The sequence below is a fragment of the Trichomycterus rosablanca genome, chromosome 18, assembly GCF_030014385.1.
Source record: "Trichomycterus rosablanca isolate fTriRos1 chromosome 18, fTriRos1.hap1, whole genome shotgun sequence".
NCBI lineage: Eukaryota > Metazoa > Chordata > Actinopteri > Siluriformes > Trichomycteridae > Trichomycterus > Trichomycterus rosablanca.
In genome coordinates, this window is record NC_086005.1 from 24,951,724 (window position 1) to 24,965,078 (window position 13,355).

The 13,355-nt window shown below is 39.8% G+C and overlaps 1 protein-coding gene across 5 annotated transcripts in view; it reads left to right on the forward strand.

Moving 5' to 3' along the window:
* The first annotated feature begins 1,877 nt into the window (after positions 1-1,877).
* Positions 1,878-13,355, forward strand: part of jhy (junctional cadherin complex regulator) — a 29,217-nt gene continuing 17,739 nt past the window's right edge. For 3 of the 5 annotated variants that reach the window (XR_010015287.1, XM_063014455.1, XM_063014456.1), the window contains exons 1-2: positions 1,922-2,497; positions 6,324-6,822. Coding sequence is in view for 2 of the 5 variants with exons in the window: in XM_063014455.1 (XP_062870525.1) it covers positions 2,139-2,497; positions 6,324-6,822 (858 nt within the window). In the remaining 3 variants the exon portion in view is untranslated. Of the gene's footprint in view, positions 1,900-1,921; positions 2,498-6,323; positions 6,823-13,355 lie in introns of those variants that run through there. The other 2 variants (XR_010015285.1, XR_010015286.1) reach the window with 2 other exon arrangements.

Sequence of the window (13,355 nt, forward strand, 5' to 3'; positions counted from 1 at the left end):
CCCATTATCTTTCAGCTGTTAAATGCTGCAGCCTGTAAAACCAGTTTGCCAAGGTACAGTGTGTGCTTGTGACATCAGTAACCGGCCCTTTCCCCCCTAAATGACTAGAAATTTACCTGTATGGCTATTTCAGTGTGTCACCCCTGAGCCACTGCTTGACTGCCGTCCAGACCTGTCTTACTAAGCACAAAATATTTGACAATTATGTCCTATATAGTTAAACTGTTTACAAAGTTAGAAACCCATAATTGGAGGCTTTCTTATCTTTCCCTTTTTGGCCAGGATTGTTTCAATGCCTGTATTTCTTTGCTTGTCTAAAATTTGCTTAGATCAGGTTACATGGTCTATAAACTAACTTAGTAGTAGCAAAGAAAATAGTATTTTTAATATTAAAAAAAATTATAAATCATTTTAAAGACATAAATTTAAGTTAAAAACATAATCAGCCAGGGCTTTGTTTCCACAAAACGTAAGACTCTGTGGGAATTTTATTTCATTTGTAAAGTCTCACTGATGCCAGAGAAAGAGTCTTGCATTTAACGTTCCGGTTCATCCAAATTGGAGGTTCCTTACACCAAACTACATTGTTATATTGACCTATTATGCACAGGAGCAGACTTCTACTGGAACAGGACATCATTTTATTTACATAAATTGAGCAATAGGTGTGGCTGAACCACCTGAACACAGTACAGCAGGGATGGCCACATATTGTTGGCTATACTCTATAATGCAGATGTCCTCTCAGCATTTTCTGACAAGTTATAGAGCATGTTTTATGCTTTGTTTGCACTGTTTATACTAACACGATGTCTTAAATTGAGGTTTAAGACATTAAAAGACGGCATATAAGGAGGAGGTCCAAAGGCTAGTGGGCTGGTGTGCGGACAACAACTTGGTCATCAACACCTCCAAGACCAAAGAACTGATTGTAGACTTCAGAAGGAGGAAGTCTGATCTGCAACCAATCTGGATTAATGGGGAGTGTGTGGAGAGGGTACACAGCTTCAAGTTTCTGGGGGTGCATATGGACGCAGACCTCCAATGGAATTCTAACACCTCGGCGGTAGTGAAGAGGGCCCAACAGCACCTCCACTTTCTGAGGATCCTCAGAAGGCTCAACCAGAGGAAAGATCTGCTGACTGCTTTTTACCGCTGCTCTGTGGAGAGTGTGCTGACCTATTGAATCTCTGTGTGGTTCTCCAGCACACAAGAAGGCAGTACAGAGGGTCATCAACACCGCCCAGAAAATCATCGGGCACCCTCTCCCATCACTAAAGGAGCTCTACAGCACCCGCTGTCTCAGGAGGGCACACAAAATTAAAAAAGACAGCACACACCCAGGGTACCGAATGTTCGAACTGCTGCCCTCGGGTAGACGGTACAGACAAATCAAAACAAGGACTAATAGACTGAGAGACAGTTTTTACAACAGGGCCATAGCTCTGTTAAACACAAACATGTGACACAACAGGCGTCATTCAATGGGTCTTCATTCACTTTAATGAGACATGTGCAACTTTTAATTTAATTTGAATAGGACATGTGCAATAGCTGCAATAGCTTCAGTTCTGCTTCTGTTTTGTTTAAGTACTGTTTTATATTTTTATATTTATATTTGTATATAATACTTTTATTGTTTGCTGTTCTTTCTTGCACCGAGGGGGGGTTGTATTCCAATTTCGTTGTGCAAGTGTACAAGTACAATGTGCAATGACAATAAAGGATTCGTATTCGTTTGTATGTAGTCTGCAAAAATTAGCTGGAAAATAGGATTTCATAACACCAGGCAGCCATTCGGTCGTAGTGCGCATGTGCGAAGAAGTGTTCGCGTCTGTGTCACCATGGCAACGGTTTTTTTTTTTTTATTTCGAAGGCCTGCTACAAAGGTCCAACTGGGTGAGAAGTTTTTAATCCTTAAAATAACATTTTCTTTACGATTTTAATGTTTATTCGGGATAGTTTAAGAACATTTAAGAAGTGTAATAAAATATAATAAAGAAAGAATTAAAATAAAGAAACTAGCTGGTTAGCGTTAACTTGGCTAATTACGTAGCTAGTTTAGCTAGTAGTCGCAAACATGTGGATTGTTGTTAATAGTTAAACAGAATTTCAACTCCGTTAGAGAGCACTAGATCATGACATCTACCAAAATGGATATCAGCTTGGCCGGCCATAAAGAAAAACACAGAACCGACAGCAATAAGACGAAATCTAAATCGCTCCAGTACAACAGACCAAGCAGTGAGAGCGCAGATGTGTGGGATTCCCTGGAGTCAGACACTGAGAGTTTACTACAGGAAAAAGCCTATCAGAGGGAGCTTCAGAAGAAAGTACTGCACGGAACCAGTGACAGAAACACGTCTTATGATGCCAAGGAGAAAATGGGCACTAAGAGTTTCGAGTTCGAAGAATGCAGCGATCCACACAATACTGACCCACAACCTGGTGGCATCATGAAACATGGAGCTGCAGACAGAAGCAGGTATCTGCCCAGGTACTCTCACATTCAGCCATTCATTTTATTTAAATCATCATCTTGTTCAGGGTCATGATGGTTCCGGGGACACCCTGGACCTTTAGGACCAAGGCACACCCACTCACTGACTAACTCCATCACAGCAGTGGGAGGACTTTTAAGTAAAGTACAGATAATAAATTCACATGTTTTCATGTACATTAATGTAATCATTCCACCGGGCGGCACGGTGGCTTAGTGGGTAGCACTGTCGCCTCACAACAAGAAGGTCCTGGGTTCAATCCCCAGGTGGGGCGGTCCGGGTCCTTTCTGTGCGGAGTTTGCATGTTCTCCCCGTGTCCGCGTGGGTTTCCTCCGGGTACTCCGGTTTCCTCCCACAGTCCAAAAACATGCCACCAGGTTAATTGGAAACACTGAATTGTCCTATAGATACCTAGCCGCTAGATGCACTAGTGCATTGTAGTGCCGGTCCCAAGCCCGGATAAATTAGGGAGGGTTGTGTCAGGAAGGGCATCCGGTGTAAAAATTGTGCCAAATCAATGAGCGATCATGAGGATGACTCGCTGTGGCGACCCCTGAAAAAAAGGGAAAAAGCCGAAAGAAGAAGAAGAATGTAATCATTCCACCAATCCAGTTCTTCAAATTTCAGCCCTCCCCGAGTTGTGTCAGCCAAGTGCTGTTAAAGCACATAAATATATTGTTCTAGGTTGCAATAGTCACTGCATACTGCATCTAAAAGTATTGCCAACAGAAAAACTATTTTTGGAGCCTCTTGAGCTGTGTCTATACAAGCCATCATCAGCTTTAGTGGTGTAAACCACCTCACCATTGGACTTATGAGCAGTGGAACAAATAGCTCAGGTTAAAAGAACTTTACTATCTAAAATGTATAGAACCAACTGTAAAGTTTGTCTATACTGCTTTGGGACTGAGTTTAAGTTAAACCTTATTCAGCACTAAAATCTTATTAGTGACTGACCACCTATGCTGCAAAATGTGCCTATTCAATTAAAACATTTGTAAGATCAGCTGATGATGTTGGAGGAGAAAGATTGGCTTGAGTTGTGGCCCTGAGTCCTGCCTGTGTGGGTTTCATCTGAATACTCTAGTTTGTACCCTCTACTCATTTCATTCCTCGATGTCTGAGTAAGTATCTTATTTTCTAAATGTCCCTAAAGTGTACGAGTACCTGTGTATGTGTCTGTTACTCTGGGATTGACATCTTGGCCGATGTATATTCTAATTTTGGGCTTAATGTTTTGTGGTGGCACCAGACCCACCATGACCCTGATCATGATAAACCATTTACAAAAAATAAAGCGTTTTTTTATTTTACTTTAGCATGCATTTTGTAAGTAAAAACAGCTTGTCAAATACAGCCTGAAACTTGTAATTGCTGTAATTTGTGATTGTTTATTATTTAAGCGTATTAATATATCATATTGCCCCATAAGTATTGCATGTGAGTAATTAGGCTCTCGGAAAACATGCAGAGTAAACACTGGTGATGCCAGGCGTGGACTAGATCATTCTCACAACGAGATCTTTTTATGATGAGCCATCCAGCAGCATAATGGTGATGATTAAAAGCTTTTGTTCACTTGTCTAATAGATAATGACAGTCTTTGAAAATGATGGTAGGCTACGGTGTATTTTAGCTCATTTAAAAGCCCTCTAATTTGGGCACTTTTCATGTAACAGCCATCATTTGAAGGAGATTAAATTTTATTCCACATGAGGTTATCACAATAAAGCCTCATTTTCAAACCCATTAAAAACAACAGATTTCTTTGTGGGTTTTTTAATGGGAAGCCATTGTTGGGTGTCAAAACCCAGATGCTGGAATCTGATGTGTTGTATTATCTGTCTCAAGTCCTCCATCCTCACATTTGTTTCACATTTTAGCCATATTAATCAGAGAAGAGCCACTTAACACTTGAATGTGCCAAATTTAATGATGACAGCATACATAATTACTGAAAATGGCAAAAAATGGCACGTTATTGTACATCAGTAAATTCTGAATACTTTAATTAATGGTTGCTTACATAGTATCTGAAAAAAAAAAAAACCTCATATACACAAATACAAAAATATGTGGACACCTTAATATCACATATTTGCTTGTTTTTTTTTTTTATGCCATTCTAACAGCCTGCACTGGGGAATACTTTAAACTAGATTTCAGAACTGTGTTTATTTACTTTTATTTTGCTTTAAGGGAATTGGTTTGTTCATGAATCCTATATATAGTTTGAGATTTTGGAATGGTTTGTCTATGAAGAGTTTATAGTTGTATACTTGAGTTTATTAAGCTGTTAGCAATGACTTTTTAAGAAGTATTGCAACCAAGGTCTGATGATTTTTACATTATTTGAGTCTTGTTCTGTAAGCTTGTGTGAGCTGTTATTTACTTATGTAGATACAATTTGGGTGTTCTCTTTATTTTTGTTTTAGGTTCCTCTGTAATGTCGTGTTTGGCCGGTAGGGGTCCCACTCGCTCCTTAAAAAGCATCAGATCAGATCAGTGCTGCGCAGGCTTCGTCCGGGTTTCATTTTGTTTGTCTGTGTTTTGAAAAGCTTTGAGTGGGTTTTCGTATGTTAAGGAGCTTCCACAGCTGTGGGCCCACCCTGCATTCTCAAGCTCATTTTAGCCAAATCATTACCGAGTCATTCTCTGCCCCCTTCGCCCTCGTTGCCTGAAGAGTTGTATGCCTCGCCAGCACTGTATTTGGCATCATGAGAAGTGAAGAGCATCTTGTAGCATTCAGAGCAGTGCAACAAAGAGGCACTCTTCTAATTATTTTAATGAGATCTTTTCATCCAGTGATGCAAGGAGCACATTAGGTAGTAATTTTAGCCTATTTTATACCCTTGAATCTGCCATTTCCAAAACTATACCCCAATTGTGGACTGAAGAATTGTGAACCCTTAGTGATCAGGGGCTGTGAACACTGTTCTACATGACATGCTCGATCTATTTTTTCATATGGCCTAACTTATTTTATTTTGGTTTTTATTTTGGTTAAAACACAGCTTTTGCAGTATTTACACACATGCATGAAGTTTGTAGAATTATTACATTGTCAGACTACCTCATCTGTAATTTGTGTACCAAATATCATTGTAAGCTGTCTAGCTAATATTACCAAGTCAGGTAACAACATTATTGAATTTTGTTCTGTTTTGTTAAATACAAGGATTTAATTCAGATTTTATTGCTTCAGACCTTTATACAAAATTTTATATAAACAATGGTAGGCATGTACTCACAAAAACAGTAATGCAATAATCATTTAATTTATTAATATTTATTATTTATAATATTTATCCAACACCAATGGGCTCTGTGTAAAATGTGTTTATTGATATTTGGGTTCAATTAGATTAGACACCCATGTTTGATTACAGCCAGTCATGTTAAATCTAAACATCACATCATGTTATTTCGTAAAGTTATACAGTGAGCAACATTATCTTCAAATGAAAGAACATTAACTTAAAGCCAACACAGCATCCCTTAATTGGAACATCATACCAACAGTAAAACATGGTGGTGGCAGTGTGAAAGTGTTTTGAATATGTGGAGGATGTTACAAACCACATACTGCTTTACTAAAGTCTTAAATTAAAAATTTTAATTATTTAATTAGTTGTAAAAGGTGTAATATAATATCTAGTGCACAGTGGAAAGGAATTGTCCTTAAGTTTAAATTGTCTTTAAATTCCTGAATCCAAAAAAAGTTACATAAAATTAATGGCCATAGTATTAATGAATGACTATGTCATTTCAAATATTTTAGTATTTTATATAGAAAACTACTCTGCTTTTTTTCCATTTCAGGCAAAGGCCTAACGATAAATATGACGACCAGCTCCACAACCCAGAACATAGAGAAAAGCTGGAAGATGCTGAGATTCTGCGCTCAGATATTTCCTTTGACTCCAGTGATGAACTGGAAGACAGTCTTAACCACACAGAAGACTCACACAAATACGTTCTGGTCAACCATTCTTCTACAGCAGAGATGGATGCTCTTCAGCCAAGGCAACCATTGATGTCCTTTCATTTACATTCACAACAGGACCAAAACACGTTGCCACAGGTGTTACAAAGTTCATATATGGCCCCAGAGAGCCGCCCACTTTCAAATTCAGACAAGGCTGTAAAGGTAAATTTGCTAACTTCTCAGAAGAGCCGTTCTCGAAAATTTCAAGCATCAAGGCCAACAGAGGATATAGTGGAGCGCAATATAACAACCTTAGGAATGAACCGACGTAAACAGGGGTCTTATCTGAAGGCATTCGAGCAAAGAGGACGGAAGGCCGATGATGCAAATCAGGTATGTAGATTTTTATTAAACATTAACATTGCTTTTTCCTGATCACAGTTAAAGTGGGTCTACAAACACTGAGTGCAAGATGGGCATACACCCTGAACAGGGGGCTAATCCTGTGCAGACTTACACTGACACATTCACTTAAATACTCACAACTAGGGGCAATTTAATGGAGCTATTTAACATACCGCAGGTTTTAGGAAGGTGGGAGGAAACGAGAATACTTCAAGAAAACTCAGTAATATGCAAACACATGAAGGCGAGGTTTGCCCAGGTTTCCAGGACTCTGGAGCTGTTCAGTTCTCACTACCTGATGTGCCACTGTGGTGCTCTTATGACATCATCAATATTATAAATTAGAAAACTTTGTTCAGCATGCATATCTTCCTTCACTGGGTTGTAAAGGTGGGCGATAGTGTTGGTGTTGCTGAGTTTAAACTCTTATCCCCAGTTTCTGTCCACATTATATTTGCTTCTCTAAATTGCCCATAGTAAAATTGCCATAAGATGGACAGCTGGTGTGCTCAGGGTTTATTTAATTCACCAAGTAATCCACTAAAATTTGACAGGAATGGAGCGTTTACTGTAAAAGAAAATGAGTGAAAGAATAAACTAATCCGGTGCCGACTGTATTTTCTTAGTTAGCCACTAGGGGCTGCAATAACACAGCACTTAGTCTCAGTCTATTTCCTTTCTTCATGTTTTTATGGTTGTCTGAACAGACTGATTTTATTGTCCTCAAAGGCTAACAATCAATTATTATTAAAACATGGCATAGGAAGTAAATTGTTACTGTTGTATTTCAAATGTTATACACTTATAAATGTATACCTTTAATGTTAGAAAAGTAGTTAAGACCTACTTGTTTTGAAAAATCTATTTATGTAAACAGTTTTATGAAACAGGATAATATATGAATTAACATCTAACAAGCATTATATTAGGTAAACCTATCTGGTATGCACAGTCATTGATTATCTATAAGCTGCTACTACCTTAGTGGGTAAACAATGAGACTTTGAATGGCCTGCGACTATGCAGCACCATACACAATGGGGTTTGATGCATTGTGTGTTGTGACACATTCACCTCACCACCAGAATGAAAATGATCTGCAGTTTGAGCTTTAGTCTCCCCTCTGTTGGTCCATCAATAAGACAGGGACTCCATAAGATGCACTGTGATATCTGGTGCCAGGAAATTACCAGCATGTCTGTATGTTGTTGGGTGAATTGTGAATAGTACCTGATGCTCCTCCTCCCTAGGAAAACAACTGGTGTTAGCATGAGCATTTTGACTGGTTTGATGCACCGTGTGCGGTGCCACATTAATCACATTACCAGTATTAACTGGTTGTGTTAGTGGCAGTGGTTGCTTAGTGGTTAAGATACTGGACTAGTAAAAATAAGGTTGCTGCCAATGTTGGACCCCTGAGCAAGGTCCCCTTAATAGTTTGCACTGTATTAGTCACAACTGTATGTATATATTGAATATAAGTATTAAAATGAACTGCAATTTAAGTCACAACAGCCCTTCTGTTGGTCTGCAGCAGTTAGGCTGGCTGTAATTCTCCACTAGCATCAGTGATTCTTGGCCACCTAACAACCTGTCTGTGGTTTGACGGTCCCTCTTTGGATCACTGTCTGTGGGTACTTACTATAATGATAACAATTTTGCCCTTATCGAAGGCGCCCATGTCTTTATGCCTGTCCATATCTGCTGCATTCAACACATGTGCTATAAGTAATCACAATAAGGCCAGAATATTCATCATAATATATTCATCACCATGGCATGATTGTTATGACGTAGGCAGTGTCATTTTTGTCTTTGAGGGTGGTCATAGTGTTTTGGCTCATCAGTGTACGACACATAAACATGTCATTCAACTTTTCCATGTAAACACGACAAATTTGACTACACCAATTAAAAAGCACAGATGACCAGAATGGTCAAAACAAATTCTGCTACAGTGTATCACAAAAGTGAGTACACCCCTCACATTTCTGCAGATATTTAAGTATATCTTTTCATGGGACAACACTGACAAAATGACACAATGAAAAGTCGTCTGTGTGCAGCTTATATAACAGTGTAAATTTATTCTTCCCTCAAAATAACTCAATATACAGCCATTAATGTCTAAACCACCGGCAACAAAAGTGAGTACACCCCTTAGTGAAAGTTCCTGAAGTGTCAATATTTTGTGTGGCCACCATTATTTCCCAGAACTGCCTTAACTCTCCTGGGCATGGAGTTTACCAGAGCTTCACAGGTTGCCACTGGAATGCTTTTCCACTCCTCCATGACGACATCACGGAGCTGGCGGATATTCGAGACTTTGCGCTCCTCCACCTTCCGCTTGAGGATGCCCCAAAGATGTTCTATTGGGTTTAGGTCTGGAGACATGCTTGGCCAGTCCATCACCTTTACCCTCAGCCTCTTCAATAAAGCAGTGGTCGTCTTAGAGGCGTGTTTGGGGTCATTATCATGCTGGAACACTGCCCTGCGACCCAGTTTCCGGAGGGAGGGGATCATGCTCTGCTTCAGTATTTCACAGTACATATTGGAGTTCATGTGTCCCTCAATGAAATGTAACTCCCCAACACCTGCTGCACTCATGCAGCCCCAGACCATGGCATTCCCACCACCATGCTTGACTGTAGGCATGACACACTTATCTTTGTACTCCTCACCTGATTGCCGCCACACATGCTTGAGACCATCTGAACCAAACAAATTAATCTTGGTCTCATCAGACCATAGGACATGGTTCCAGTAATCCATGTCCTTTGTTGACATGTCTTCAGCAAACTGTTTGCGGGCTTTCTTGTGTAGAGACTTCAGAAGAGGCTTCCTTCTGGGGTGACAGCCATGCAGACCAATTTGATGTAGTGTGCGGCGTATGGTCTGAGCACTGACAGGCTGACCCCCCACCTTTTCAATCTCTGCAGCAATGCTGACAGCACTCCTGCGCCTATCTTTCAAAGACAGCAGTTGGATGTGACGCTGAGCACGTGCACTCAGCTTCTTTGGACGACCAACGCGAGGTCTGTTCTGAGTGGACCCTGCTCTTTTAAAACGCTGGATGATCTTGGCCACTGTGCTGCAGCTCAGTTTCAGGGTGTTGGCAATCTTCTTGTAGCCTTGGCCATCTTCATGTAGCGCAACAATTCGTCTTTTATGATCCTCAGAGAGTTCTTTGCCATGAGGTGCCATGTTGGAACTTTCAGTGACCAGTATGAGAGAGTGTGAGAGCTGTACTACTAAATTGAACACACCTGCTCCCTATGCACACCTGAGACCTAGTAACACTAACAAATCACATGACATTTTGGAGGGAAAATGACAAGCAGTGCTCAATTTGGACATTTAGGGGTGTAGTCTCTTAGGGGTGTACTCACTTTTGTTGCCAGTGGTTTAGACATTAATGGCTGTATATTGAGTTATTTTGAGGGAAGAATAAATTTACACTGTTGTATAAGCTGCACACAGACTACTTTTCATTGTGTCAAAGTGTCATTTTGTCAGTGTTGTCCCATGAAAAGATATACTTAAATATCTGCAGAAATGTGAGGGGTGTACTCACTTTTGTGATACACTGTATGTATTAAAAGTCCATGCACTAAAATCTGCATCTTAAAGCTTGACTACATTTTGTTGTTGCTACTTACATGGACATAAAAGCCTTTTGGTGATCAAACCATCAGTCAGGAGGTCTTATGACTTTGTAATGTAACAGGTCAGTAGCTCAAAATACTCATAGTCAAAACTAGCTATTGGTAAAAAATGTAGTTTTGGAATGGCCCCTCTGAAGTCCTGACCTTATCAGAATATGCAGACTATGCTAAAAGGTTAAATCTGTGCCAGAAAACTAACACATTTGGTTGATCTACCAGTTCCACCAAGTAGAATGTTTAGAGATCAGATGGAGGACATCAGTATTATCAGTATACAAAATCAGGTCCGATCACGTCCACATTTTACTTGTGGATCCAGTCGTTAGCACAGCTCTTGAAGGAGACAACCCCCTCGACTTTAAACCAGAGCAATTTTTTCCTCGTTTTACATAATAAACATCAAGCTGTTGACCTTCTAGTCTAATTATTAGTGACAGTGTAAACCTTCTTATACTTTTTAAAGAGATGTTTTGAGCCCAGCTTATTAGAAGCAGCTGTCCAAATTATTTCTGTTCAGTAAGCCTGCCATATTTGATACAACCTGACCTGTATCATTGCTCTTTTTAAAAATCTGAATGTATAAGTGACCTTGCTTTTGTTGTGGACCTCGAATAAAAAGGAATAAGCAGCCTAATCTAGCTGTGGCTCGGAAATTAATTTGGCAGACAGTGGGAGCAGAAAAGAAAAAAAAAAGAAGCATGTCTGGCTATGTAGTGCCTATTATTAGTTGATCTGCACAACAGTAGCTATTAAGAACATCAGAGAGGCATGGTTACCAATAGGCTCTTAGCTATCAGTGCACCTGGCCCTGCCGTGTAATTGGCATCCTTAGCCTGTCTGTGCAATGCGCCATATGAGGATTTGCAACATTTCAGGCCTTTGCTGGCCCATCTGAGCCCATGTCCACCTTAATGTCTCATGTCAGCAGCATTAGCATAGTAAAGAGCTGTTAGCATTGTGACATGGTAAACAGAGCGAGGGCTTTTCTCCATAAACGCTACACTGATTGTACCTATTCCTTATTCTAGTAGATGAGATATACTGTGGACAGAAGTTGGGATGGTCTAAAGCCCTTTTATTTAACTGATTTTATCATCCAAACCCATAATAAAGACTGACTTGTGCAATGAGAAATTATTGTCCATTTTTCTTTCTTTTTTTAAAAAAGCGACGCTCAGATTTTTGGTTGTTTCTTTTCATTTGGTTTTATATAATCTAAAAGAAAGATCAGAAGGCCCCATGTTGCCAATTTTATATATCTATCTATCTGATCTTATATTGTTATTTGCCCTTGATTCCGTTTTTTCTTTTTCTTTTTTTCTTTCAAAGGCAGATTAAGAATCCAATCAAATTAGTTTCAACATCATTATCTAGCCTTCTTTGCATATGTTGTTATCCCTTTTTTTCTAAAAAAGCCCACATTTGCTCTTTGATTGCCTTCTTAGTCCTGACAATTAGCCATGTTATTAAATGTACACAATCTCATAACGCGCCAACTTTGTGGCTGCAAGTGGGGGAGCGTAGCTGAGGCCGTGCAGAGGCTCCTTTGATAAAGACAGAAGTAGCAGAGCAATCTTCTGCCATTGCACTCAGCCAGAGTCCCTCGTCATCTCCCAGACCCTCACTTCAAAGCCAGGAACATAATGTACAATCTCTTAATAGCTCTAGACCGTGGATCCATGGCTCTCTGCCACTGTACACCCTGCCTCAGTGTAAACACCTAATCAAGATTGCCTGGGCGGCCACAATAGCAACCAAATGCAATTCAAGAACTGCAAGCCTTTGAAGTCCTCATTGCAAAAGCTGTGTTTCTCAGTCTTGAGGAAAATGGCAAGCTCAGATCGTCTGACTTTGTTGTTGCCTCATCTCTCGCCAAAAGGCAATTATGGACCCCCAATTTAACAGAATAGATATTACACAGCTTATGAAGCTCAAATGCAATTTTGTTTGATCATTTTCTCAATTTGATTGAGATTATTAAAATTGTGGACAAAAGGCAAGGGCAGTAGCTCGGGCAGAAGCTGTGGCCTGCTGCCACTGAGAGGCCAGCAAGTGCAGGGCTGTGATGTCTGCCTTTCACACATCACCTGTTGCTGCACAATGGCGGCAGTGCACAGAACACAGGTAGGTTCACCATACACAGTGACACAAATACATGAGGTTGGGGTTGGATGTGCCCCTAAAAATGGTTGGATGTGCCCGTAAAAATGTAATTGTCCTGATATGCCCTTATTAAACAACCTCTGTCATAATTAAATAAATAATTAAATACACTTTTTTCTCATACCTATGGGTAATTTAGAGTAACCAGTCCCTCTTCAGCAAGTTTTAGGAGGTAAAAGAAAACCGGAATACCTGTGCAAAACCTGCACAAGCACAAAGAGAAAATGCTAAATCTTTCACAGACAGGGATTGGACATGACAATTCAATCCAATTTATTTCCTTTTAGCTTTTACCTAACTCAACTTCTAAAGAACAGCGAATGAGATGAATTGCTGTATTATATGTGGCTGAATGTGCAAAGCATTATCATTATCAAATTTACCTATGGTTACAATGCTACAGGAAGCCACTTTCTTATAACCGAAATGTCCAATTCCATGCAAAAAACATTGTTCAAATAATTTAAAACAAGTTTAAAAGAGCTTTTTTTATTTTCAGCATTTTTTTTTCATTATGAAGCTGATGAAATGCTGCTCTTCTTGGCGATTCTGAGTTGTGCTCTCTGCATTTCTGGCCTTTCAGGGGAACAGACAGGCCAGCGTGGCTGACTGCTTATTGATGGATATGTTACAACTCAATCCACTCACTACACCATGCTCTCCTTCGACCTTCCTCTGTTTGAGCTTTTAGAA